At 38.4% G+C, this 25545-nt stretch overlaps 2 protein-coding genes across 2 annotated transcripts; one reads left to right on the top strand and one right to left on the bottom strand.

Annotated features, from left to right (window-relative positions):
- Positions 1 to 3207: 3207 nt before the first annotated feature.
- On the top strand, positions 3208 to 15874 carry CAPN10 (calpain 10). The gene is made up of 14 exons (XM_066556428.1): positions 3208 to 3268; positions 3644 to 3851; positions 5187 to 5318; positions 5570 to 5766; positions 7033 to 7250; positions 7769 to 7910; positions 9424 to 9590; positions 10148 to 10431; positions 10901 to 11103; positions 11473 to 11728; positions 12754 to 12953; positions 13531 to 13576; positions 14889 to 14914; positions 15479 to 15874. The coding sequence occupies exons 2-14, from the start codon at positions 3708 to 3710 to the stop codon at positions 15480 to 15482; spliced, it is 2019 nt and encodes a 672-aa protein (XP_066412525.1). The 5' UTR covers positions 3208 to 3268; positions 3644 to 3707; the 3' UTR covers positions 15483 to 15874.
- A 1067-nt stretch (positions 15875 to 16941) lies between these two features.
- Positions 16942 to 24880, bottom strand: LOC136560703 (cytochrome P450 2J2-like). The gene is made up of 9 exons (XM_066556700.1): positions 24710 to 24880; positions 23536 to 23698; positions 22877 to 23026; positions 21326 to 21486; positions 20291 to 20464; positions 19921 to 20062; positions 19095 to 19282; positions 18839 to 18980; positions 16942 to 17120 (listed from the first exon to the last, which is right to left on the bottom strand). Exons 1-9 carry the CDS (start codon positions 24878 to 24880, stop codon positions 16942 to 16944), a joined length of 1470 nt encoding a protein of 489 aa, XP_066412797.1.
- Positions 24881 to 25545: the final 665 nt, after the last annotated feature.

The raw sequence follows: 25545 nt of genomic DNA, 5'->3' as shown, positions 1-25545 counted from the left end.
TCAACCAAAACTCTTTTATGTTCTTACACTACAGTGACCTTGGTCATTACCTTTTTTGGATAACACAGGACCTTCTGTACATCTAAGCTCATGTGCTGCACAATTCTCTTAGGTCAAGTACACTTCTTCAGTCTGTTCTCCCTGTTTGTCCAAAGATTGAACAACACAGTACGGTCAACACACTAAAATCACGTCACACTTTTCACACTTTTTACTATAGATTGATAAAAGCCGAAAGCGATTTTGACCACAATATCACTTGGTGTACAAGAGAAACTGTACTATAAATCACTGTGTGACATTTATCAAGCCACTGTTCTCTGAGACACAGAATTATTGTCAGTTGTGAGGACACAGTTTGACACTGATTTTGTTGAAGCCCCAAGAAAATTGGTTTAGCTGTTGATTACATGCATTCCTGAAATGCATATCTAATGTCTAGTTTGGCATTGTCTATTTTATCTTCCAGCTCTGGAAACTACTGCTTGCTTTGTGAAAGTTAAACTGCTTACTCACATATAAACTACTTACCTCTTTCTCATGTAAGTACTTTTTAATTCTTAAAGAAAACAGATTGATTGGTCTGTTACTGCAAGCTGTCTTCCACAACTTCATGTATTGACTTTGCTTGGGTGGAGCATGATGTTTCAACATCCTTTTAAAGTGGAAATTGCACATTGTTTCTCAAAAATTACCTCAATTGCTGCTGTATATTCCACATCAACTGTAAAAGAATTTTTTACTAATATTGTCCACTCACCTTTTTTTTTCCCCATTAATAATAGTAGTAATTTGGGCACCTGTTAGCATATGTGTTACCTGGACATGAGAACCTTTTAAAGATAAAGGGGGTAGAGAAAAGCTATTCCATATTCTGGAGGTGACCTTTCACTCTATACAGAGGGATACTAGCTAGTGGCAATAAAAAAAATTATATATAAATATATATACTAGAGACAAGTCTTTCTCTAAAAATGGAATGGCATTAGTGGGGTTTGCAGAGCACTAGACCCTTTTCCAACATCATATTTACTGAGGTGCAGCATCTTGTGTGCTGTGGTAGCCAGGCTGAAAATTTGGAGCTGTGCTTTACCTCCATGTGTGCCTGAAGCAATGAGAGAGGTCTATAACCCCAAATGCTCACTCCAAAATCTCTCTTAAGCAAAAAGACACTCTGTGCTGTTCTTTTGATACAGCTCTGATCACTGTCAGCTCACTATCGCTGTGCCTTCCTAATCCTGGTATCAGGATTCAGAGAATTCAAGAACTCCCTTGCGAACAGCTTCCATGTGTCAGCATTTGCAGAAACAAATACACACATTGGGCCCAGCCACTGCTGCTCAATTACTTTTACTCCTCTCCCTGTCCTTGAACCACTGGGAGTTGGAGACAAAAGCAAACATGGGACTGATGAAAGCCTAAAACTGGCAAACAACCATGAAAATATCAAACACTATTCTAAAGGATCATCTTCATTCACATGGAAATGAGCTGGTTATTAAGCTGGACACAAATCCCTTTTAAATTTCTATAGCAATGGGACTCAATCCTTCTCAGTCTTTCTTCCTTTCCAATGAGAAATGAAGCACCTACGTTAAAGTGGACTGAGACAACAAGGAGAGTACAATTTTGTCTTAAAATATTATCTTCAAGACCTTCTGTCTAAATAGACCTGTGTTTTATCTTCAGGAACAGTTTAATCCAGCAGGATTGCCAAGAGGCAACAGGGAAAGTTCTCTGCTGCTCTCATTGCAAAGAGTTTTGCGTTAACAGAAAAAAAATCATCAATTGCATACTGTATTAATTCACCCCTTTCCAACCTTGGAGTGGGGCAGGGAAAGTGTGTCAGGTATCTGAGAGACCAAGGTAACATCTATCTCTTTCCTTCTTCTAATAGCTTCATAAATAAATAGGAAGGTATTTAACTAATTAATTGTTGCAGGCTGGACCTCCTGTATTTACAGTTAGAGCTCAACATTTATCCTGCTTTCTAGAATCGGTCCTCTAATGGAATTTATGCAGTTGTGTGATCGCTGTTTCCTAAAGAATGCAGGGGTGAAATCACACAGATCAGAGCCTCACTGTTCCTGATACAGAGGCCTTTTTTTCCCCTTTCCCTCCCCCAACAGAGCTCTCCTGTGTTGCTCGCTCACAGCCACGCAGCTGCAGCTCCCTTGCATGAGCCGTGGACAAGAGGGTTATTCTTACTGCCAGCAATGTTTCCTCTGCTCCCAAAAGGGTCAAAACTCCAACGTGAAAAGTCTTGTTTGTTGATTAAATTTGCAGTGTACAGGGGAGAAGCCTTGTGTCTGTACAACGGGCATGACCAAGGGGCAGAGAACCTATTTCTGAATGTCGGGGGTTGGACAGCTGCTGCAGTTACCTGAGAGCATTTCCATCTGCCAAGGTTGGCTTGAGAGGAGGATTTCTGCATTAATGTCTGATAAAAACCACAGGCCCATGTTTTCTGTGGCTCTCTCGTTCAGATGACCTCTCTTCCCAAGGACCAGGTGACCTTAGACTCAAACACATCATGACAGGCAAGTGTGATGGCAGATTTTTTGGTAAGCACCTCGTCTTTCTACAGTGGCTCAGTAGCTTCTTTATTGACCACACCTGAGCTCCTTGAGAAACCCTGATGTGAAAGGCCCAAACATGAAAAAGACAACAGCCTCCTTCAGCGTGCCCTGAAACCCAAAACCTTGGCGTGCTGAAGGACGGCCTGGTGGGGCCCTTATTTCTGCATTTCTGTTCTTTGTTCCTGAGCTAGGCAGTATTTTTAAGGCACTTTTTCTATTTCACTGGTCAGCGGTAGCTATCAGAATACGGAAATTAACATATCGCCTTTGACGGTTCAGCCTGTGGACGACTATATGGTGATGAACAATCCAAAAATGTGATCTGTGCCATTATGTCAGGCAAGCACTCGATGAGGGCCAGCAATTTATTTGTGTTTCTCTATCACAATCTTCATGGAAACACTTTGGATTAATTTTCCTCCGCCCTAGGAGCCCGTATCTCAGGTGCCCACGGCCCGTGACCCACATGAGCAGTTTCCCATTTCCCCCGGCCACGGAACCTCCCACAGCTCGAGGACTCCTCTGCGCCCCTCACCCGGGGAGGCGGGGCCAACGCGTGGTGCGCACGCAAGTATCGTCTGCTGATTGGTCGGCGGCGCCGTCCGTCATGCGCGGGCTGGGCGGGGCCGCGCGTGCCGGCGTTGCCGGGTAACGGCCGCCCCGGGCAATGGCGGCGGGACCGCCCCTAGGTGAGGGGGGAACTGGAGCGGGGGCGGCAGGGCCGGCACCTCTTGTGGGGACGGGGGCCTGGGGGTCACGAGGAGGCGTGGGCGGAGGAGCCCTGTTTGGGCTGGGTGTGAGGAAAGGGGTGGGAGGTGAGCTTTGTGTGAAGGGTGTGCGCAGAGCGGGGTCAGGGACCTAGGCGGGTGTAGGTCTCCTCATGAGGAGGCCCCCTTCTCTTCCAGCTGAGCGCTGTAGGGCGGTGTCAGGTGCTGGAAGAAGCAGCACTGTGGTGGTTCCAGGTGCTCCGTGTTACAGCGAGAGGCTGTCCCTCCCTCAAAAAATCCGCCATGCCTGTTTGTTTCCCTGTTGCAATTCCCCGGTAACACTCACTTCTGTTGCAGGTTGATGCCTGGCCATTTAAAGTCGTAGGAATAGCCGGCAAAGCTGCTTAGGACTGTGTTGAAAATGCTGGGAGAGAAAAAGCAGTTAATGGTGGCAAGAGACCTTTACACAGACCCCACGTTTCCGGCCAGTGATACCTCCATATTTTTTAATTATTGTACCCCGCTGGCCCAATTCAGAGGCGAGATATCTTGGTTGAGACCTAAGGTGAGTTTTAAGGTATAAAAGGCTAATTTTAGCAGAATTGGGCTTTTAGGTAGTAAATGCAAGTTTGCATTGAATGACTGCTTCTGCTTATTTGTTTGGAAATACAAAGTGATAAAACCAGTGTATGTAAGCGTTAACAATACACGAGTTACAGTTTTTAGTCTAGGTGCTTGTTTGTAGGCTTGATTTAAATCCTCTTGTAGAGCTTTTAAATTTCATGGCATTATGAGAAATTCAGATATTTTATTATAAATATGTTTCATTGTGCAAATTATGTGCATACCTAGTTAGAATGCAGCATTTTGTCATTTCCAAACTTTTTGATATATTGCATAACGGTCTTGAAAATAAGCAGTTGTATTTTAGAATTTTTTAGAAGCCTATTACTTTTGTTGTGGTTACTTTCTTTGTGGTTGCTTTTTCTTTGAAAACAGGAAAGAAAACTTTTAAAGTTTATGACTTGTATTGCTTTTAAACATAGGTGGGTTGCAGAGCAAGCTGTATTAGAGCTAAAAGCTTTAGATTGCATTTCTGCAGTACACCCATTTAAGGTGAAGTATTTATGATACTGCCTTTGTGTAGAGGGGAAAAAATGGCTATAAAAATGTAATGGAGGAAAAAGGCATGTTGTCTTGAGCTGTGTTTTTTCCCCAGTGTCTGAGGCTGTCTGTAGGACAGTGACAGAGCTGTATCAGGTGTAATTGGCAAACAAATGATTTCATGGAGTTGAGTATGCAGCTTCCTGCTTTTGTTCTTTACACCTTGATTGCTGCTGGGGGCTGTTGAGTTAATTTCCATCTCTTGCAGTGTTTATATATAAGGAGAACCATTTCACAAACTCACTTTCAGATCAGATTAAGTGTTCACGACTTTGCAGCTGAAATTCCCTCTTGTGCTGCCAACTGATCTATTTTTCTGTGCCCTAGGAAAGGTTTTTCCCTTGTTCTAAATTTGAGACTTTTGTAATTTGGGATGTGCAGTTTAATGTGGCTAGCATCAGCCCTGTCACAGTTGATCATAAGTCTTGCAAGGACCTGATGAATTATTTAGTCTTTCACTTCTTACTGCTTATGCTAGGACTGCACCTGATGGTGACAGTTGTGTACTAAAATTCATGTGGGATCTGGGTTTACATTCACGAAGTACCTGCAAAATACCCCCACAAGCCATTTATTTGTTACTTCTTACTTAGGCTGTGTATGAAAAGGAAATTTTCTAGAGATAAAAAATTCCCTTATTTTATGAGAGATCTCTGAAGCCCTCCCAGTCCCTGAAACTAAGAATTCATTAGAATGTCATGCAGGATTTGCTTTAACTCCCCTTCTTTAATTTTAGGACATTTGTTCCTCTCCTCGGTTATTTTCAAACAATCTGCAGGATGTGCAAGTAAAACAAGGAATTTTGGGAGACTGTTGGTTCTTGTGTGCCTGTGTAGCTTTGCAGAAGAGCAAATACTTACTAAACAAGGTATGGAGAAGTTTTCGTGTTAGAAAAGTTTTCTTCACCTATTTGACATTTGTGTATTGTTCTGCAGTCCCAAGCTGCCATATGAATATTGCCTTCATTATGCTCCGTTTCACTGCTTTTGTTATCATATTTTTTTCTGTGTTTGTTACAAATGGCTGATACAAATTCTTTATATTTTAAACTAGTTTTGTTTGCAGAAAATAAACTTCATTAATTCATTGTTTGCCTTGCTTTTGGCTTTTGCCCTGCAGGTGATCCCTCCAGGCCAGCCCAGCTGGACAGATGAGTCCTATCAAGGCTGCTTCACGTGCCGGGTCTGGCAGTTTGGCCACTGGGTGGAAGTGACCATTGATGATCGCCTGCCTTGCCTTGGGGGCAAACTCTGCTTTTCCCAGTGTCAGACAGAGGATTTGTTTTGGCTTCCACTACTGGAAAAAGCTTATGCAAAGTATGTGAATGCTGCTATTGATGGAAATAGAACTATAATACCTGTGTGTTTCTTCTGCTTGCTTATTTTACCCAGCTGCTTTGGGCATAGATCTGAGCATTGTGGCTGCTGGTGGTCCCATCCTGGCTTGTGCAGAAGTTGCTCTTTAAACTGTAGGTCTGAAAGGTGTGCTTCCAGTTGTATATGAAGTAAGATAGGCTTAGGGAGGTAATTCTGGTGAAAAGTAATCTGCAATGAATTTTCAGGGATCAAATGATGTTTGTTAAGTCTCTGTCCATTAGTTATCTAATTTGTTAAAGGAAGATGTTTTACTAGGGAAGATGAGAGCTCAATGAAAAACAGAAAGCATGCAGATGTCTTCATGGAAAGCAACAACATTGAGTGAGTTTGTGCTAGTTGAGGCTCTGGTTGTGTGAGTTTCACTGCTCTTTTGCATAATTTGTTAGTTTACCGTTTTAGAAAGAAAATGGAGCTATTTAGGGGTTTATGGCACATCAGCAGAAAAGCTGTTCAGACAGACAAAGTAATTTGGAGACAAAATGCACTGGTAAGATAGACATCTAATGTCCCAGAGAATCTGAGCAGATTTTATGATTGCCAGCAGAGGGCAGAGCAGACTTCAATTATGTAGTAACTCAGCTGTAGATTGAGCAGAAGCTGTGAAGCACCAATGTCATGTTAAAGCTTCTCTGTAGGTTTGAAATGTAATATTTGTTGTCTGCAGAGGTCTTATTGTTCAATCTTATAACTCTATTTTAGTCTTGACTTCTTTTGCTATATTTTTGCATCTGCTACATCAGGTGGGGCACTCTCTTGGTTTGCTTAGGTTGTTGAGGGAAGTGCTGCTCTAGTTATTTGTGCAAAGTGAATAGAGAATAATTGAAGAGGAAGAAATATTTCTATTTATACAGAATGCAGTTAGTATATCACAAAAGATAATGTAGAGCATGGATAATAAGGTACAAATGACTAGTACTAGACAACAGCAGTTTTTTTACTAGAATAGAGAGAAAGTAAGAAACTTCCCATCAAGCAGTGGAATATCCAATGGCTTACATATTCTTTAGATGTTGTGTTCTATATAAATAAGATAGTATGTGCTTTCTCTTGCCTACTTTGGGTTATGAGGTCAGGCACAGTCATGATTGTGATATAGAGTGGGGTTGCAAGTGTGTAGCAACTGTGTTTCTTTTGTTCTGCTGTGTGTACAAACTTTTAATTTTAATTTCTTTGTATTTTTCTAATTTTTTTGTTTAAATTTTTTAGAGTGCATGGATCTTATGAGCAGTTGTGGGCAGGACAGGTGGCAGATGCTTTGGTTGATCTGACTGGAGGAATTGCTGAAAGATGGACCCTGAAAGGCCCTGGAAAAAATGTGGAGAAAGAGAAGACTGGCATGGTTTTGGAGAAAGCAGTGTTTAGAAGATTAATGAATCTGAAGGAACAGTGTGTAATAAGCTGTTCAGTCCTCAACTCCAGACAAGGTGATAGTAAATGTCTCTATTAACAGGCTTCAAAGCACAAGGCAGCCAGCAAATACAAATGCTGATTCTAGTACCTTGCCAGTTTCATGGTACAACTTGAAATGTTTGGATAGATGAAGATTTAAGGCTGTTACTGAGTTCAGGATGGGGGCTGCTTTGGAGGCGTGCTTTTTATATTAGAAGCTAATACAGTCAATTCTCAAAAACAAATGCATCCCCCCAAAATGCACTCCCTTGAAGAAGCATCTCAAAAACAACCTTGAAAACCTCAATTAATTTTAGCACAGTGAATTTGTAGGGATTTGAGATCAAGGAGCAAGTTAATACACTCTGCAATGTTACTTTATGCTTTTATAGTCACTAAAATGAACTGTTTGAGATTTCTTTGTGCTGTTCTGATACAGATTTAAAACCAATTTCATTTTATCTCAAAATTGCCTTCTTTCACTAATTTTATTGCAAAATATGGAGCAGATTCTTTTGTGTTTTTTCAAATGCCTTTTTTTTTTTCTATTCAGGTGCAAGTGAACTAGGAGAATTTCATGCCTTTATTGTGATAGACACATTGAATCTCTCTGAAGTGTCAGGCAAGGAAATCTTCCTGCTACGAATACGAAATCCTTGGGGGAGGCGGTGCTGGAAAGGGCCTTGGTGTGAGGGGTGAGCAGTTTTATATTCATTTGGAAAACCATTTGTGTAAGTTCTGAAGCACAAAGCTTATCTAAGTATTAGGCATACACTAGGCAAACACTGCTAATAATCTCTAGCAGAGGAGAGAGGATTCGGTGTGTGTGCAGTTATTCTTTAGAGAGCTGGGAGTTCACACAGCTCATTGGTTCTGAGGCTAGTAAATTTGATCTCCTAGTTCTTGCAATCTAAATTTTTTTAATAACTTCTATTTATCAAATCACATCTTTTTATAGAGACCAACTTAAGGTGTTGGCTAACTTTCTGTTTCTGATTTTTGTGCTTTTTTGGTGTTCTACCATTGACCTAAGTATTTTTGATCATGTTTGTTTCTTGAAATCATTCAGCTTTACTTGCCTCTTCTCATTTGTTCCTGGCTTAGCTGCAGAAAACAAGCAAAGGAGTAATTATAAAACTGTAGGAGAACGAAGGATCCTTATGCTTGTTGCTTGTGTTATCTCATTTCTGTAGATTGATATAAGTAGAAGTTGGAACTGAGTCTATATAAAGTAGAAATAAACAAGAGAACTGTTTTAAAGGACTTGCAGAAATATGTGTAGCAGCTCAAATAGAAAAGTAACAAGAATGAAAGGGCAGACCCTACTTGCTTATTTTGGAAAATGTTAGCATGTTTTGACTATACAAAAGAACATGCAATTCTTAACACAAGCAACAAGAGTTCAGCATTAAAATATGTTAACAATATGGTGATGCTCAGGAACATTTTTGTAGAAATATTTTTCTTCCCTGAGTTAGAAAAATAATTTAATTGCATTTATTGAGACTTCAGCTGATTTTTTTTTTTTCTTTTGAGAGTGTTTTGGTCATACACTTGGTCTCTTGTAGTTTCTTTGTCAAAGAGTAAGTTGCCATATAGTTGCAAGAGGATAGGGTTTCATTGGATGGCCTTAGAGCCCTGTTTTATTCAAGTGCAGAACTGTTCTTTTTTGCTAGTGAAACAATGGGAAATGTTGAAACTACTAGTTTTTAATGAGCCCTAAATAATGAGGCGTTTAAATTCTTGGTTTATCAAGACTTGGCAAGCAGATTCATGGGGGTAGTCAGTTGCTTAATACAAATGGCAGATTTTGTTGTAAAGCATTAAAATTTTTTCAGAACGATGTCAGCACAGCTTGTTTTACTTTTTTGCCTCTTTTTTAAGCAACAATTAAAAGCCTTTTTTTTGCTCTCAGACTTCTTACTGTAGTGACTGTTGTAAACAAAGCACCTATTTCACCCAGAAGTCTGTTCTGCATCCAGTCGGGTATTAGGCTCTTTCTAAGTTTTCTTTGATAGGTTATGACTTATGTTTCCTATGATCCCTCTCACTGACCAGCAATGTGCAGAGAAAATTTCAATGCAATTATTTCACAATAAAATGAAGAAATCTCTTCTTACAGTCCTGCTCCGTAAGATATTTGGTAGAACATTGTTCTTGAACTCTGCTGGGCAAAGAGCTGAATGTTAACTTCTGTCTTATGTGCAGTGGTCAAGGATGGAACCAGCTAGATCCAGTAATTGCTTCAGAACTCCTCTCACAGATCCAAGAAGGAGAATTCTGGGTTGATGAAGAGGAATTTTTCAGGGAATTTGATGAGATTACTGTGGGCTTTCCAGTCAATGAGGAAGGACAACTTCAGAGCCTCCATACAGGTGTGATATGAGAAGACATCTTTCTCATGCAAATAACATTATGTCAAGGGGAAGAATTGATTTGAATTGCAAATGGGTACAACTAGACCATAATTTCTCTTTCTCAGTTTTCCCCTCTCCTGTAGATCCATTGGCCTTTTCTGTCTCTGCTGAAAAACAGAAGGACAAGAGGAATTAAAGATCTTTAGAGAAACCATTGATATTTCTATCAAATTTAGTTACTTGCTAGTTGGTTGGAAGATTAGTGTCATCTGTCTAGAAGGCTGTTATTCTGGACAGTCCTGTGATGTTTTGTTTTTAATGGTATATAAATTTGGTATATACACATTTCTAGTAACTGTTTCTTATAAAAATTATGTCATTAGTTTTTCATTACCAACTGTGACATTAATTTTCATGCCTCTCAAAATCTTGGTCATGAATTTCTGCTTTGGGGAAGTGTCAGGATACGACAGCATGTTTTCTTGGGGTGAGCAATCTCTGCCATATACCTGTTGTGTAAAATTAAGCAGCTTCCCATGTCTGAAATCCTCCCCGTGATTTTCTTATTTTGTTAGGGAAAGTGCTGTATCACTCTCAGAATCTCTTTGGATCCTGGGTGAGAGGCCAGTCTGCAGGTGGCTGCCGCAACAACAGCAGCTTCCCTACCAACCCCAAGTTCTGGCTGAGGGTGTGTGAGTCCAGTGAGGTGTGCATTGCTCTGCTGCAGAAACACAGGAAATACAGCACTGACTGGGCTGGAAGGATTCAAAAGCCAACTCGCTTAGCAGAGGAAAATCCATTTTTGACTGAAGGCATACAGGGAAAGAATTACCAGGCTGTGGGATTGCATGTCTGGAAGGTAACACTAAAGTGACATTTTTCTCTTTGCAAATAGAAGTTTAAAAGGAATACTGAAACATTTGAGTAAAATCATTCATTTCCCATGCCAGTGATACGATTCAACTAGTCACAAATTTTCTGTCTCTGGTTTATGCTGGAATGGTTCTGTTTATCTCACAGTTACTGTCTGTACAAACTATTACTGGACTAGTACTTTCTTCTTATCACTGAGCACTTGGGATTGTTCCAAACTAGTGCGTGACATTTTGGGCTGATTGCTTGAAGCCATTCCTAAATTTACTCCTGAATGTTAACTCTTCTTACTTCTCTTTGATGTTTAGGTCATCTGCTGATACTCTTGTCTTTGTTTACATTTGTAAATGTATGCATGTTTAAAAATGTTTTAAACAATATTGGATAATTTTTAGTTTTATGATAAGCTAGTCATTTTTCCTAAACCACCACACATCATTATGCATCTATTCTAGGTGGAGAAGAAACGATTTAACCTTCCAAAGACCCTCTCTGCTCCTCCAGTTGTAGGTACCATCTGCCATTCCTACGACAGAGAAGTCCATGTGTGCTGTGACCTTTCACCTGGCTTTTATCTTGTTGTTCCCAGCACTTTTCTGAAAGATGCAGTAGGGAATTTCTTGCTTCGTGTATTTTCAACGGGAAGAATCTCTCTCAGGTAGGTTTAAAACAAAACAGAATGTTTCTTAAATTTGTTGACATAAATACAAGTGTAGCACTAAGTGGGAATGTTCAAAATATTTTGAAGAATTGTGCAGAGTGCTGTATAACAGCATTGTATTGTCTTTGAATTCATGCAAGTTTCCCAGCTCCTTGTTTTTGTCATGAAGCTGCTACTACCTCTTGTTAAATTACTAATTAGAAGTAGCCAGATGAGTAGCATCTTGACTCTAAACTGCAGCTTCTTGCTATATGTAGAGGCAAAATGTAGTGTTGGCAGCTGTTTAAAAGCTGGTCAGATTTGTTTATATTCTGGTAGTATGTGTTTTATACATTTTTTGTTTCTTTGCTCTCTTATGTTTGATAGTGAACTAAAGCCACCACCCGTGGATGCTGCCCTCTGTGAAGAACTCCCAGCTGGTGAATGGGAGACAGTGCAGCTGCATGGATGCTGGAAGAATGGGCTAAATGCTGGAGGTAGCAGGAACTTCCCCTCCTTCCATACCAATCCCTGCTTTCCCCTCTCCGTTCCTGCAGGACCAGGGAAAAGCAGTGTGAAAGTCACCCTCCGTCAGCACTGCCTGGATAGCAAGTGTTGTCCAATAGGTTTCCATATTTTCCAGGTAAGGCTCCCGGTCAGTTTGATTGCTTGTTTGCCAAGGGTGAAGGTTAGCCTGGCAGCACAGGGCTCCTTGCAGTTTGCAAGGGTCTTGCTGCTTCTGGGAGAAACACCGGCTGACTCTGGAAGTAATGCTCATGAAAGATATGGAATAACTTGGGTAGTTACATTGCATAGTAACCAGATAATTGGTTTCACTGAATTCTTACAGGGTTCTAAATTAGTTTTAGCAACGATGAACTCTTTTGAGGATCTGCAAATAATTCTTGGTGCCCTAGTGATTGAGGACCAAACCTTTTGGTAATTCATCATAAAAACTTACTTTCTTTGTGTCTAATAATTAAATGTTTATAGGCAAATGATATTGGATCAAAAGGACTGTGATATCTTGAGCAGGTGATCAGAAACAAAAGATTTGAGTTGATATGGATAGACACGGATTCAACGTGTGTGCCCGTGTTCAACTGCATAAATGTAACCAAAGAGGCTGCTGCTTTTAAACTATTTCGCAGAGCAAGGTAGCTTTAGTTTTAGAAAAGATGCTTCAAAAAAAGGTGTTGCTTAAGTGAAAAGTCTGGAGTTGGGCACCAGAAGTAATCATAAAACTTCAAGTACACAATATGTGAGGAAAGATTGGTGTTTTTTATATTCCTATAGAAGACTGAGATGAAGTCTAATATGACATTTTAGTACTGGAAAGACTACTAGATATAGGAAGGGCACAGTCTGTTCAGCAGATCCCTGAGGCAGAAAACAAGTGCTTTAGGCTGCAGCAGGGAAGAGAGAGATTAGAAAACAGAGAAAGCTCTATAGCTATGTGAGTAGTGGGTTCTATACATTTGTCTACAAACAAGCTAGGAATGATTCATCTGTTCTTAGTACTGCCATCTGGGTTTTCTGGAAGCTTTTCCATTCTTCTTCTCTCTAGCTCTGTACAGCAGAGTGAGTATTTGGAATAAAGATGGTCCACATCACACTGTGAGACTGAAACAGATGAAACAGTAGGCATGTTTGCATGCTTTTTTGCAGGTGCCTAACAGCAGCTGGAAACCACAAACCACTTCTTTTTTACACTTGGAGCCACTGGTGAGCTGTGTTCCTCACTGCTATTCCCAGGAAGTCAGCCGACTCTGCAGGCTTCCTGCAGGAAGTTATGTCATTATACCTTCTACATACTTGCCCAATACAGAAGGCAATTTTACAGTGGTCATAGCAACCAAAATAGACAGGTAAAATTATGTTGCCTTTTATTTGCTTTTCTAGTCTTTTTAGTACATGTATTATAGGAAATTACTGCAGTAATATGTTCTCCTGCTGGAAACTTTTTGTGAAGTCTTTGTCTTTCTGTTGTTTGCATGCACTGCTTACCACTTTGATTATGTTGGAAGAATGACTAAAAAAGTTAGTATTTGTTAAATCTTCTTGCATCACTTGTTGAATATCAGATGTCTCTTGCTGCAGGAGATGACACTTAAATAATTAATTACCATCATCCATGTTAGGATTTATGCTGAAAGTTACCAATGCTTTTTAGAATTCAGGGTTGTTTTTGAGAAAATGTGATGAGTAGCCAGACTCATTCCAGGTAGTGCTAACTATGATGTGAATAACAACAGCTCTGAATCAGAATTGTAAATTCCATAAGACTGCAGTAAGACTCAACAGACTTGGAAAAAGATTTGCTAAGGGAAAGGATGTGGAATGAAGCCTGATATAACTTCTCTTTATGAAGTGGGATAAATGCTTGATATTTGCAAGATTCCCAATGCTTTGTGCAGAAATAAGTCTGGTTTGGGTTTTCAACAGGAAGCGCATTCACAGCCAGGAGACACTTGGACAAGTATTACAAGAGGTAAGTGATATATTTTGATGGATATATTTTGATGTATTCATTCTTGGTGTCACCACAGATCTGTTTGTTTTAACTATATGTTGTATCCTTCCTCCATCTGATTGGTTTTGATATTTGGTATTCTCTGTATTGAAATTTTAAAATTCTAATGATGTTATAGTGTTGTAAAGGCCTAAGAAACCACAGCAAAATGAGATTAGGTTTTTATTTGTTTCCCTACAGTCAGCCCATACAGCATCCCACCATTATAATACCTCCTGGAGTGCAAATTGTTTTCATTGATTTAATGACAGCTATTTCCGATTTTGGTTTTGTTTTGCTTGATTAGATAGGCATGTAATATAAAAGGGTTGGATGTGAATACTGAGTAACTAATACTTATGGTGATTTTATTGGGTACAGAGAAGAACTTTGGTTAAAATATTTTTAATTAAAATATAAAGTATTATTTTAACAGTGGTTTGAAGATACATGATTTGGTTGGTGGATCAAAACATGTCCTTGATAACACTCTGCTTATTAGGTGGAACAAGACCATCTAGATGCTTGGGTCTTTCCCTTTGAGGTTTGAACAAAACAAAAATTGTAGGAAAAGCTCTTCAGCCAAGTTTAGAATTGGCTTACTCATTTTCTGAATGTGGGTCATGTTGACCAGTGGTTACATTTTTTTCTTAAAACCACACAAACAGTATGGATTTTGTGTGCTTAACAAAGTGGACACAGACCCGTGTGTACTTTCCTTATGGTTCCTGTTACTTTAACATTTAGGAGCTGAACTATGCAATGAAGGTCCTTTGTTACCATTGTTTTGAGAACAAAATGTTCCAAGGCCATTATATCAAAAGGAATCTATTCAAACTTATGTTTCTTTATATTATTTATTGAAACAGAATCAAAGAAACAAACAATTTAGATTCTTCAGGACAGCTTCAAGAATCTGGAAATTGCAGTTATATTTTTCTTATCAGTGGGAGAAATTAATGTCTGAATCTAATCTTCAACAATATGGGCATTTCTAAAGACTGGACTTTAAACTTTCAGGAGTTTAGCTCCTGAGGGTTCCAGGGAGTTTGCCTAACTTTGGGCTAGTGATTTCTAAAAGATGCGTAACAAGAGCGGAGCTGGATGTCGGTTTATTTTTCTAAAAGTTTGATTGTGTTCTCTAGTTACTGAAGTTATGGAATTTATGAATTTTAAAATTTTTGGTATTCTTAAAGGATGTTTCAGCTGAAAACCTTGCATTTTAACCTTAGTTTCTAAATCTTTTTTTTTCTCCACTTTAATTCCTTCTCTATTGCACATTTTCTTATAGGTTTCCTTTACAACTGTGATGAAAAGGTAGTGTGGAATTCTCACACAGTCATTTCAAGAAACGTTGGGAAGCCAAGGAATGCCTCATCTCTTGCTCATCTCAATTTTAAATGGAGTAACAAGATGTTCTTAGCCCAGCTGTTTTTCACTGGTACCAACTGTCAGGCCTGTAATAACTTCTTTGTAAAAAAAATACCTCTTTTAATCATGAACACTCTGAATATTTGGTCTTCCCACATTTTTAGAAGGAGTATTGTACAGCAAATTATCATGTACCTCAGTTCTTCAAAAACAAAAGTGAAGAATATGCGCATGTTTTAACCCAAGCTATGGTTTTGGAAGAAAACCATAAAACCTACGTGTAAGGCCAGGTTGGATGGAGCCCTGATCACCCTGGTCTCATGGAATGTGTCCCTGCCCATGGCAGGTGGATTGGAACAAAATGATATTTAAGGACCCTTCCAGCTATAACCATTCTATGATTGTGAAATAATATTTTTTTGGGGGAAAAAAAAAATCAACCTGACAGAATAACTTCATGTGACCAAAGGGGTGGTGAACATAAAGGAAAAACTGGAGTATTTTTTTCAGGTAGGATATACCTCAAGAACCATCAAAATACACTGGAGTAGAAAAAGTCCAAGCTTGTATCTGACACTGCCAGTCCTGCTGCTGAGCACTTTACCTTGGGCTCTCTATGGAACAAAGCAGATGGTGCGTTCAAAGGAAAGATTTTTTTGGTGAGTTTTGCTTTAATGAATGCCAGAAATAAAAAAGACAAGACTTGAAAACTTTTGAACTATCCTATCAGACTGCTTTTGTAAATCTGTAAGAATGTGTTTTATGGAAGAGCTGCCCTTGCTGCAAGAAATGTGCAGTTTAAGAGTTTTTTCTTAATTTATGTTTGAAAGTGTTTCTTATTCAAGCAGGATTTTCAAATGTTATATTTTCCTCAATAAAAATAAAGTAACATTAAAAGTTTTAAAATGGCTTTTATTTAAAATTTAAATACTTCAATTATGTCAAGTGTGCATTGGTTCTGTCGTAGCAAACATCACCATGTGTTAGAACCCTGGGGTTTCACTTAGTTGAAGGGAATAATGGGAAATAATACTTGCAAGGAGAATCAAGTCTTCCATTAGTCCCAGAAATATGTAGTATTCTGCTTTTGCTTTTAACTAAATCCTGCCATAGTTTCTGCTAGCTCCTGTTGAACTTTGCAAATTGAAAGGATTTAGGTTGCTTTTGGCTGAATTTTAAATGGTCAAAATCTTCCACATCTGTTGGTGTGGAAAAAGAGCAAAAGAAAACACTGTGAACAATAAATCTCTACTGTACCTACTAAAACAACTGTTGACATCTTTGTTTATTTTCTTAATTTCTTGAAAAGCTGTTCATTTCTCTTCAAATAGGAAATTATTGGATCATACGTCAGTGTTTCTAAACAGAAAGAAAAGTTTGTGAAAGTGCATGGACCCGAGTTGTGGTGAAATAGAAATTGGATACTGAGGAAGTAAAAAAAGATGTAAGGATTTCTAAATGGGCTATGGTTCTGAGAGGCCCCATACTATAATCATTTTTGTGTGTGTGAAGTTTATGCTACACTATATAATGCTTTGTGGGAGAGTGAAAGGCAAAGGTATCAAGACTAAATGTGTGTATATTCTATTACCTCCTGCAAGAAGATCTAAGAAAAGACCTGTGAACTCAGAGTAACAGCTTACTGAAGAAAATTTTATTCAAGCATCCTTACTGAGCAGTCGTCCCATTTTAAGAGTGTGATACCTGACAGAGCATATTTGCAGGAAACTACTTGATACAGGCCACTTCTCTAACATCCTACAGCTAATTCACTGCTACTGTGAGTGTGAAAATACGTTTTTTTGGAAATATTGTGTGTTTGTGTATGCCCAAGACTCAATTATGTGAGTTTGGCAACTGGACTTTCATTTCAGAAAGTTCAGTAGATGAGAATTGAGATAGTGAAGCATGTTTCTAAAGGATCTGCACTTACTAACAGGTTGAAGCCTCTCAGCATTGTAGTGTGTTACAGACTAGCGTGGAATAGCACAGAGTTTATATGGGTGTGGCTGCAGTATTGCACCCAAAATGTACTCCAGATTGATTTCCTTCACCCCCTCAGGGAGCTGGAATGTAAATGCCCGAAGGAGATTGGTAAAGAAGATGAACAGTTCAACTCGTGCCATCCGTTCCCCCAAACATACACGGTGCCCTGTAGAGGAAAATCAAGAGACTTGGTTGAGTGAAGTTAAATTCTGTACAAGAACTTAGTAGAATTTTCTGCAGAGTTCCATAAAGTCTGTTAATGTAAGATAATTATTTTGTTCTGTAAAGACAGAAGATGCTTTAGGAGGAGGGTGGGGAACCATTTAACTGAGAAACTGTGCACCTCTGTCAAGTGTTTGATTTGGTGTTTTGATTGGGTTGTTTAGTCTTTTTTCACCCCTAGAGAATGTATACAAGTCTCCCTTTCCATTGTTGATTCTTTTTGTGAGAGCCATGAATTGCTTCTTAGCTAAGCCAGATTTTAAAAAGATTCATATACTTCAGAGTCTTATTTTGGTTGTTGAGAAGGGAGGGCTGGAGCATTGTGGGATGCAGTTCTGAAGCCAAGGAGGATGTAATCAGGATTTCTTTATCAGAAATTCAGAAGGGTATGTTGGGTACTTGTAGCTCTAACACTGTCAGAGGCAGATGTGTGAGCTAAGGGAGTGAAATCTGCATTGATATATAGACTCAGTGACTCATTTTGGCATATTGTTTACAGGATATTTCAGGCTATCTACATATTCCAGGCTAAAACTCCAAAGGTAGATATTCAGAATATCTAAATGCTCAGATTACATAAACTGAAAACAATCAGAGCAAGTTAAAGAAATAGTCCTATGCCACAGTTGAAATGGGAGCCCAAATTGATTGTCTCATATTCATAGCCATTTGGTGAGTGAAGGAGGTAAGGTGATAAATACCTGCTTTGCTAAGATGATTTTAGGATTTACTGACAATTTAGAGAATTTAAAAAAACCCCTAGATTTACTATATTTAATCTGACCATGTGTTACTCAGTATGCTCTTTGCTATTTCTCTACAAGAAGTGTGTAGTAGTATAGTGTCACAGTAACACAAAAAACCCTCTGCTGTTTCCCAGTGGTTTTATTGTGAATTTTAGTAATGATAACACTTTCCTCTTTTGTGCTGCTGTTTTTCATAGTCAGTTTGTTGGAGAAACTAGTAGACTAGAGAAACTGACTAGAGTTGTTGCATCCTGCTTTTCACCCTTTCCCCCCCTCCATATCTTTGAATGCCTGCATTTTGCACTGTAAGTTAGTTAAGTTGTACATTGTAATATGGTTTTGAAAAGTTAAATTTTTTGATTGCCTAATAATATTCTACTGAAAACCTACAAAATCTACTGGATTTTTCTCATTTTCTACAGATACAAGAAAACATGGTGCTAGCCTTTTAACAAAGATTTGGGAGACTGAGGTTTGGTTTCCTACTTCTTCACAGATTTTCTCTATATGTTTTGAAAAATCATATTCCTTTTGTCATTGGCCTTCCTTTTTGTAAGGTGAAAATAAATAAATTTCCTGACTTAGGGTAGTTAGCTTGATTTAACAGGGAATTACCTCAATTTAACACATTAGGAGATAAGCTTGGATATCCTTATGGTAGGAACCCTGGATATGCCAAGGAAAGAGCATTTTATCTCCCAGCCATACTTATCCTCTGTTTGAATACATGAAAAATACAAAATGCACAATTTTGTGGCTCTTAGAGCAGAAGACCTGAATTTGACTATTTGACTCATTTGAAAGATTTAATCTAGTCAAATACATTTTTATAAATGTATATTTTAGAACTTAGAAATAGTATTTTTAATCTTGCTGCAAAACAGAGCAAGCAGGAATTTCAAGGTCAGGGTGTTACCTGCTGAGAAAGGTAAGAATGCCTCTTTGTTCACAAAGTTGCCATCCAAATCTAGGAAATGATCTGGGTTGAACTTCCAAGGGGTTGCCCAGTGCTCGGTGTCATACACCACAGAGTGCAGATTTGGCAGCACAAGCGTGCCCTGCAAGAAGCAGCAGAGATCTCATTTTCCATAGATTTTCCTTCTCTCTACGTCATATAAATGCTAAATATTAACAGCTCAAAGATGTAAGAAATAGGGGGGTATCCTCTGTACCTTTTTAATGTGAAAACCCAGCAGAGTTGTGCTCCTCAGGCACTGTCGAGGGACCCCGACAGAGGTGACGTTGCTGTAGCGCAAAGCCTCGTGGATCACTGCGTTTGTGTAGGGCAGCTGCTTACGGTCTTCATAGCTAATGACATGGGAGGGTTCCAGAACAGCCTCTATCTCTCTTTGAACCTTTTCTGCAGACAAATGAAAATACTTTCATTTCCCGCTCTGCGCCCCTCCCTCATTTTGTATGAGAATGACCTGTCCAAGGGAAATAAAAGAAATTATGTTGCTATGAAATGCTTTGGCGTGTGGTTTGACTGCTGTGTAGGTTTCAGTTGATCAAGGAAGTGCATCTCTCTGAATCACAGGATGATGTCTCATTTAAGACACCTACTTGGTGATAAGGATAGTACAATTTTGTGTTTCAAAAATGGATTAAAATTTGAAATGACAGGTATAATTTCCATTGTTTATAAATATGTATCTGATTGGGTATCTTTTAAAAACTTTTCGACTTCAAAGGTTAGGAGGAGACTAGGTTGCATATGAAATGTCTTGAACCTTGTTATTCTGTCTTGCCAACTCATTCTAGTGAGGTAAAACTGTGGCTACTACTAATTTCTGCTAGTGTTGCTGGTGAACCAGATGGGAAAGCACCTGTTTGTTTCATCTATTCATTTATTTTCTGGATCCTAATTGCTGATGTACCACCATTCATGTGCATAGCTAAGGGTTTTTTTTGTCTTGCAAGTGATTGATCTATATTATTACACTAATGATGTTCATTGTGATGTTGAATGCAGCTCTCTCTGATGGTGCTTTTACTCACCTTGTATTTCTGGGTATTGTACCATGTAGAGCAGTGCCCAGAGAAGGGTGGTGCTTGTTGTTTCTGTCCCTCCCAGCAAAAGATCAACCACAGTCTGAACCATATTTTCTTTATTGAATGTAGAAGTAGGGTCGTCCTTGGTCTGTAGGGTATATTCACAAGAAGACTATGAAATAGATCATTTCACATATTTCATCAGTCACATAGAAACTGTCATTGTTTGATGATAACAGTGAGCAGCCCATCAAATCCTTCAGTGCTGCACAAATAGAGTGTGTGTGTAAAAATCCTTTGGCAGTTATTGGAACAGCAAATGTTTGTAGTAGGCATTGAAGCCAAGGAAGGGAGACTGTAATAAACAAATACTTACTTTTGTTATTTGATCCAGGTAGAAGTCAATGAGATCCTGTGAATCACTTGTGTTCTGTCTTTCATGGGCCTGAACCTCCTCCATGACTAATCTGTGCATGAAGTCATTGTATGCAAACACCTCCTGATGAGGCCCTGGGAGATGGTGCATGAGCCATGGGAAAGCATCGTACAGCTGTGGTGTTAATCAGAAAGCAAAGAGTGTCAGATCCCACTTCTGATTTCCTGATAATTGTGAAGTCACCACAACATGTGGGCAACCAAACTGGGATGAGAGGCAACAGACACAAGTAAGAGAGATTAAATACTGGGAACATAAATATATTTTACTTTTTGGATCAATATCTAATAATGTAACAGGGGTTCTGAAAATGGGTGAGTAATTGATTGCTGAATCTGGCTCACAAACAGATTTTTCTCAACCTTGAAATTTTTACTGTAATTTTTTTTAGGCATCCCTTTATGAAGAACCTGATAGTCTTTTAGAATGCCAGTGTGCCAAAATCTGCACAAGTTAAGCAATAGCTAGGGTTTCAAGAACTTAAAAATATTCTTCTTGGTGTGATGAAGTTGTAACCTGTATCTTATAGGAAGCTCAGAATAACTCAGATCTTGTTGGTAATATGAATTATGAATTGAAGCAAGATGTCTTTTCAAAAGAGCATCCATTGAAAGACTTAGTTCTTATTAACTGCCTTTCTGGATTTGCAAGACTAAATGAAATTTTAGAAGCTGCTTTCATTTAAGAACTAAGAATCTTAAATACACATTGTTCTACAAATGATTGCTCATTGGAAATCTGTGAAAAGCAGTGATGATCTAGAATTTTAATTTTAGGATGTGATTTACAGACATAAAGAAGAATTAGAAGCCAATAATTACATATACAAAGTGTGTATTTATTTATTACTTCACTGTGGCTTGTAGAACAACGGTATATTTGGAACTGCAAATGTTTGTGAATAATTGACTTTTAATTTCTTTTGACTTGTCAAGTGCAAATGAATCTTAAGGAACAAGAAAAGTAGGTTCTTACCCTGCCCCAGATAGTACCTTGAAAGTAGATCACAGAATAAATAGCTTTGATGAGTTTGCTGAAAGATTCATCCTCACTGGAGAAGCAATGACCGAAAACAACAGCACAAATGATATTTGCAATTGCATGGACGATGGAAGTGTGGGGGTCAAAAGGTTTACCTGTGAATATGGGAGGTGCTGTGAGAACTTCTGAGTAGACTACAGCAAGAAAAACGAGGAAGACTTTTTTTTAATGGTAAAAACAACAAGGGATCAGATTATTTTTAGAAAAATTTCATGTAAGTTAAGCCTAGTTTAGTATATATTAACTGCATGAGTTTTAAGTGCATGGAATCTTAATTTTCAATCTGCTCTTTACTCTTGTAAAATACAGTGATAATCAGTTTTGAGTAGACAAACATAAAAGCTCCCCTTTGACTTGTGGTCTGGGTTGTATGGAAACACAAACAATTAATTAGAGCATATGCCTTCAAATATGGAGGTAGATATTTAAATTTTGCTGTTAAAAACCAAAACAATTCTCACCATCCTCCCCCCGCCCCCCTCCCCCAAAAAAAAACCCAGAAAAAATTAGTTTTCATTTCTTAGTTCTGTTGAAATGACTTATCTCTTTTTGGTTTTCAAGTATCAGCTTAACAATCCAACCATAGATGTATTTTTTTTTCCACAGACTGAAAAGGCAAAGCTCATATAATAGGGTGGAATACATCTCCCATTGAAAAGGATTAAATCCAGAAAAAAGTAAATTAAGTACACATTTCCATGGCAGGGACAACCTTTGAAGTATACTTCTATGGAAAATACATCCCTGACTTCAGTCCAGTGCTCTTGGTTGTTCTTGGAAAGGGTAAATACATTTATTGAGTTTAAAATTGAAGTGGGGTTTCATGGCAGGTAAAGCTTTGGGCTGTACAGGGACTCGAGGTAGATGATTTTTTTCATCTCCTACATTTTAAAGATGTGTGAATGTTGCTCTCAGAAGAGAGATGGGCCTGGTCCAAGGGGAGTTAGAAAGAGACCTCAGGCAACCTCTCTGTGTTTTCACATGGAACAAGATGTGGGTGAGGGATTTGGCTGCTCAGAATATTTATATTTTATTGCTTTATTTTGGCAGCTTGCTAAAATTCTATTGGTTTCTATTTCATCCAAACATTGAAAAGAAGATTTTTTTGGATAACTGAATGATACATTCCTTGTTTTGGGGTTCTTTCTCTGCCAAATCCTGAAAGCCTGCTGTCCTAGAATGACTTCCAGCAGGTCATACATTGTGTATTTTAAGGAGGGTTTTTCTATACTCCTTGAGTGTAAGAATCATTACCAGCTGTGTTGATAATAAACATTTTTTAAACTCTCCTTATTTAAAAAGAAACAATTTTATATTGCCCACTGTGCAGACAAAACATTTTTTGCAAAGAATGCAGTTAAGAAGCCAGTGAAAGTTCTACTAATAGTGACAATATCTATAGTACTTGTAAAAATATACTGTGAAACTTTTAGCAGCCCTAATCTTTCAGGAAAACTCTAAGTGTTGTTCTTCTAGTGAATTTACCTTCTGTATTTGTGAAAATATCCACAAGGTGACAGGCCTCTCTTTGAATTTGATGCTCCAAATTGTTCTTACCAAGTGCCAGACTTCTTATAATTGTCATGCCAAAGCGTCTCTGCTGCTTCCAGGTGTGGCCATTTGTCAGGAAAATACCTGAAAAACACACAAACATTTAGTTCATTGCTGGGAGGGAAAATCCTTTCACTGCAAATTTTGATTTAGATGAGGTTGTATTTCACTAACAAGATACAATGATTTTAGATTTTAGAAGCTGAGTTTTGGTCTCTGAGGATTTTATGACACCCAGCTGCTCCTAAATGCATCCCTGTAAACAGAGTGGGTTTTCATGAGGACTGAACAGCTTTGTCTATAGATATCTTCTACATGAGCAGTCTTCTGGTTTAGAAGTTATACAATTGAAAGGCAGCTTCTCCAGGCAAGTATTACTTTGCATCTATTGGGAAGGAAAAAGACTGAGTCATGTGCTTTATAAGACAATAAATTTTTGGTTTTTCCTTAACATGCTTAGCACTGCATGAAACACTTTTTTGCAGTGAGAGCCCACATATGTCCTGGTACAGCAGTAGCTGATGTGTGTGCACAAGAAAACATCTTCCTTCTTTACGCCTTGTTCTATCTGATTCTTGTGTAACACTTTGTACCTTTCTCGCCCATCATATCCCTGTAGAAAGGGGTGAGAGGTCTTCCGGAAACTTCTTCTGAGTGGGTGACAATGCCATCTTTTACTGCTTTGTATCCATTCAGCACAACCAGAGGTGTCTGTCCCATCCACAGTGTGTAGATGTTTCCGTAGGTGTTGGTTAACTGAAGAGTTGATAACAGGAAATTTGTAACTATAAACCAGGGAAAGCATGCACTACAAGATCAATTTATTTAAGAGTTTTCTCTAGTTGTGACTAAACCCATTTGTTGGCATCAAATTGAATTGCAGGTTTTAGAAAAAAAATTATTTCTGTTATTAACGTGCTTGGGGAACAGAAGATAATTGCTCTTTATGGAATAGATGCTAGGGACATCTTTCAGAAGAACACCTCTCTAATTTCACAGAAAGAAAACCAGCAGGTTACTTTGTTAGCTCTGAATCAAAGAACAAATTATTACAGGCAAAATCCCAGAGCTTTTCTCTTTATTTTATTAATGAAACAAAATGATGGTATTTTCTTGTCTCTAACTTACAAAGAAAGAAAATAAATGTTCTTGCTTTCTTTACCTTCCACAGGATTTTTCTATTTTCCTCTGTTGTTCCTCACATCATGCTTATGTTTTTCCTTGTAATAGCGGGAAGCAAATTCCTTACTTTTTAAAAATAGTTTTGATTGGTGTGATTAGTTCTGTTGTAAACAGCAATCATATTTTCCTGCTTTGTTTTAGCAGTAACCTGTTTACAGCAGATAAGAAATCTTTTTGCTGTAAAAACAAGGAAAAAAAGTGTCTGATGAGGGTACAGGTTTGGTCTTTTAGTGGAGATGTTCCAGTGGCACTGGTGTCAGGAAACAAGGAGAGCTCTGCTAGCGGTGGCTTACAGGGCTGGATATTAACACAGAAACAGAATGAAACTGCCAATGAAATACCATTCTATGACAGTGTTTGTGAAAATGTAACCAAAAGAGAGAGAAAATAGCAAGGACTAAAGCAATGGTGATGTTTAAGACTCAGAAATATTTTTAATACTGCAGGGTCCTCAGAGTCCTTGAAACTGGCTGGTAATCAAGCTTGAGGTTTAAAAAAATATCATTTTAAGCCATTCCTATGCAATGCACAATTTACGTTAACATAGATTCAGACTGATTTGCAAGCACGGAGATAAATAAATACCTTACTGAGAGTTTCTCGGCGTAGTTTGAAGTCCAGCAGCCACAAATTTCCGATGATGGGGAGGGGAACTGGTCCTGGAGGAAGCTGGGTACGCATCCATTGCAGCTTGAGGAACTGCAAAATCAGGAGACACACTACTAGAGCTATAAAAATCTCAGTAATCACCAACATTTTATCAAAATTTTAGCTTCTCACTGGTTTTGGCTTTTTTGGTCTTTTTATTAATTTATTTATTTTTCCCTATGATTTCTTCTGAAAATTTGGATTTGTGGATATGTTTCTTCTACTGAATCCAAACTCTTTCTAAGGATATGCCTCCTGTAGGCATCCCTCTCTGGTAATCTACAGTTTTCCAAAGCTGAATCCCTAGAAAACCAAACTATGTGAAGCTTTGTGGTTAGCCAAGCCACACCCACTCTTTTTTTTTTATGATCTGCAATTGTGACCTCTTTTTTCACTTAGAATTTTATTTCATTCTTAGTCTTGATAGTGGGTCAAAGTGCCAGTTATTGAATAGTTATCCAAGGTTTTCAAGAGTTTTGCATAATGGTAACACCTCAGGCAGTTTCATGTAGTTAAACATTGAAATGCATTAGTTATTGTCATTCTGAAATACTACAGTTATTGTGTGGTTACTTTACAGAAGAAGAAACATCTACACAATATCTGAGGTCTCTGAGGTGTAAAAGAATGAGTTCATGCAGCATAAAGCTCAATTATTGTCTTTAATAAGAAAAATAAAAGGTAATTTAATAATTTGAAGAGTATCTTCTTTTACCTTTTATCATATCCTGGGTTATGATATTATGTGAACACTAGTTAGAGATTATTTTTCT

The sequence above is a fragment of the Molothrus aeneus genome, chromosome 10 (assembly GCF_037042795.1).
Source record: "Molothrus aeneus isolate 106 chromosome 10, BPBGC_Maene_1.0, whole genome shotgun sequence".
Taxonomy (NCBI): domain Eukaryota; kingdom Metazoa; phylum Chordata; class Aves; order Passeriformes; family Icteridae; genus Molothrus; species Molothrus aeneus.
Note: the sequence above shows the minus strand (reverse complement) of the source record. Positions and strands in the feature narration are given on the sequence as shown.

Bases quoted from the DNA above. Each gene is read 5' to 3' on its own strand.
- LOC136560703 (XM_066556700.1), bottom strand. From the start codon at position 24,880: ATGTTGGTGATTACTGAGATTTTTATAGCTCTAGTAGTGTGTCTCCTG. The intron at 23,027-23,535 runs GTACAAAGTGTT...TGTGTTTTTCAG, and splicing joins GGATATGATGGGCGAGAAAG to GTATTTTCCTGACAAATGGC. The intron at 18,981-19,094 runs GTACAGAGGATA...TGCTTCTTGCAG, and splicing joins TGGGTTTTCACATTAAAAAG to GGCACGCTTGTGCTGCCAAA.
- CAPN10 (XM_066556428.1), top strand. From the start codon at position 3,708: ATGCTGGGAGAGAAAAAGCAGTTAATGGTGGCAAGAGACCTTTACACA. The intron at 3,852-5,186 runs GTGAGTTTTAAG...CTTTAATTTTAG, and splicing joins TATCTTGGTTGAGACCTAAG to GACATTTGTTCCTCTCCTCG. The intron at 7,911-9,423 runs GTGAGCAGTTTT...TCTTATGTGCAG, and splicing joins AAAGGGCCTTGGTGTGAGGG to TGGTCAAGGATGGAACCAGC.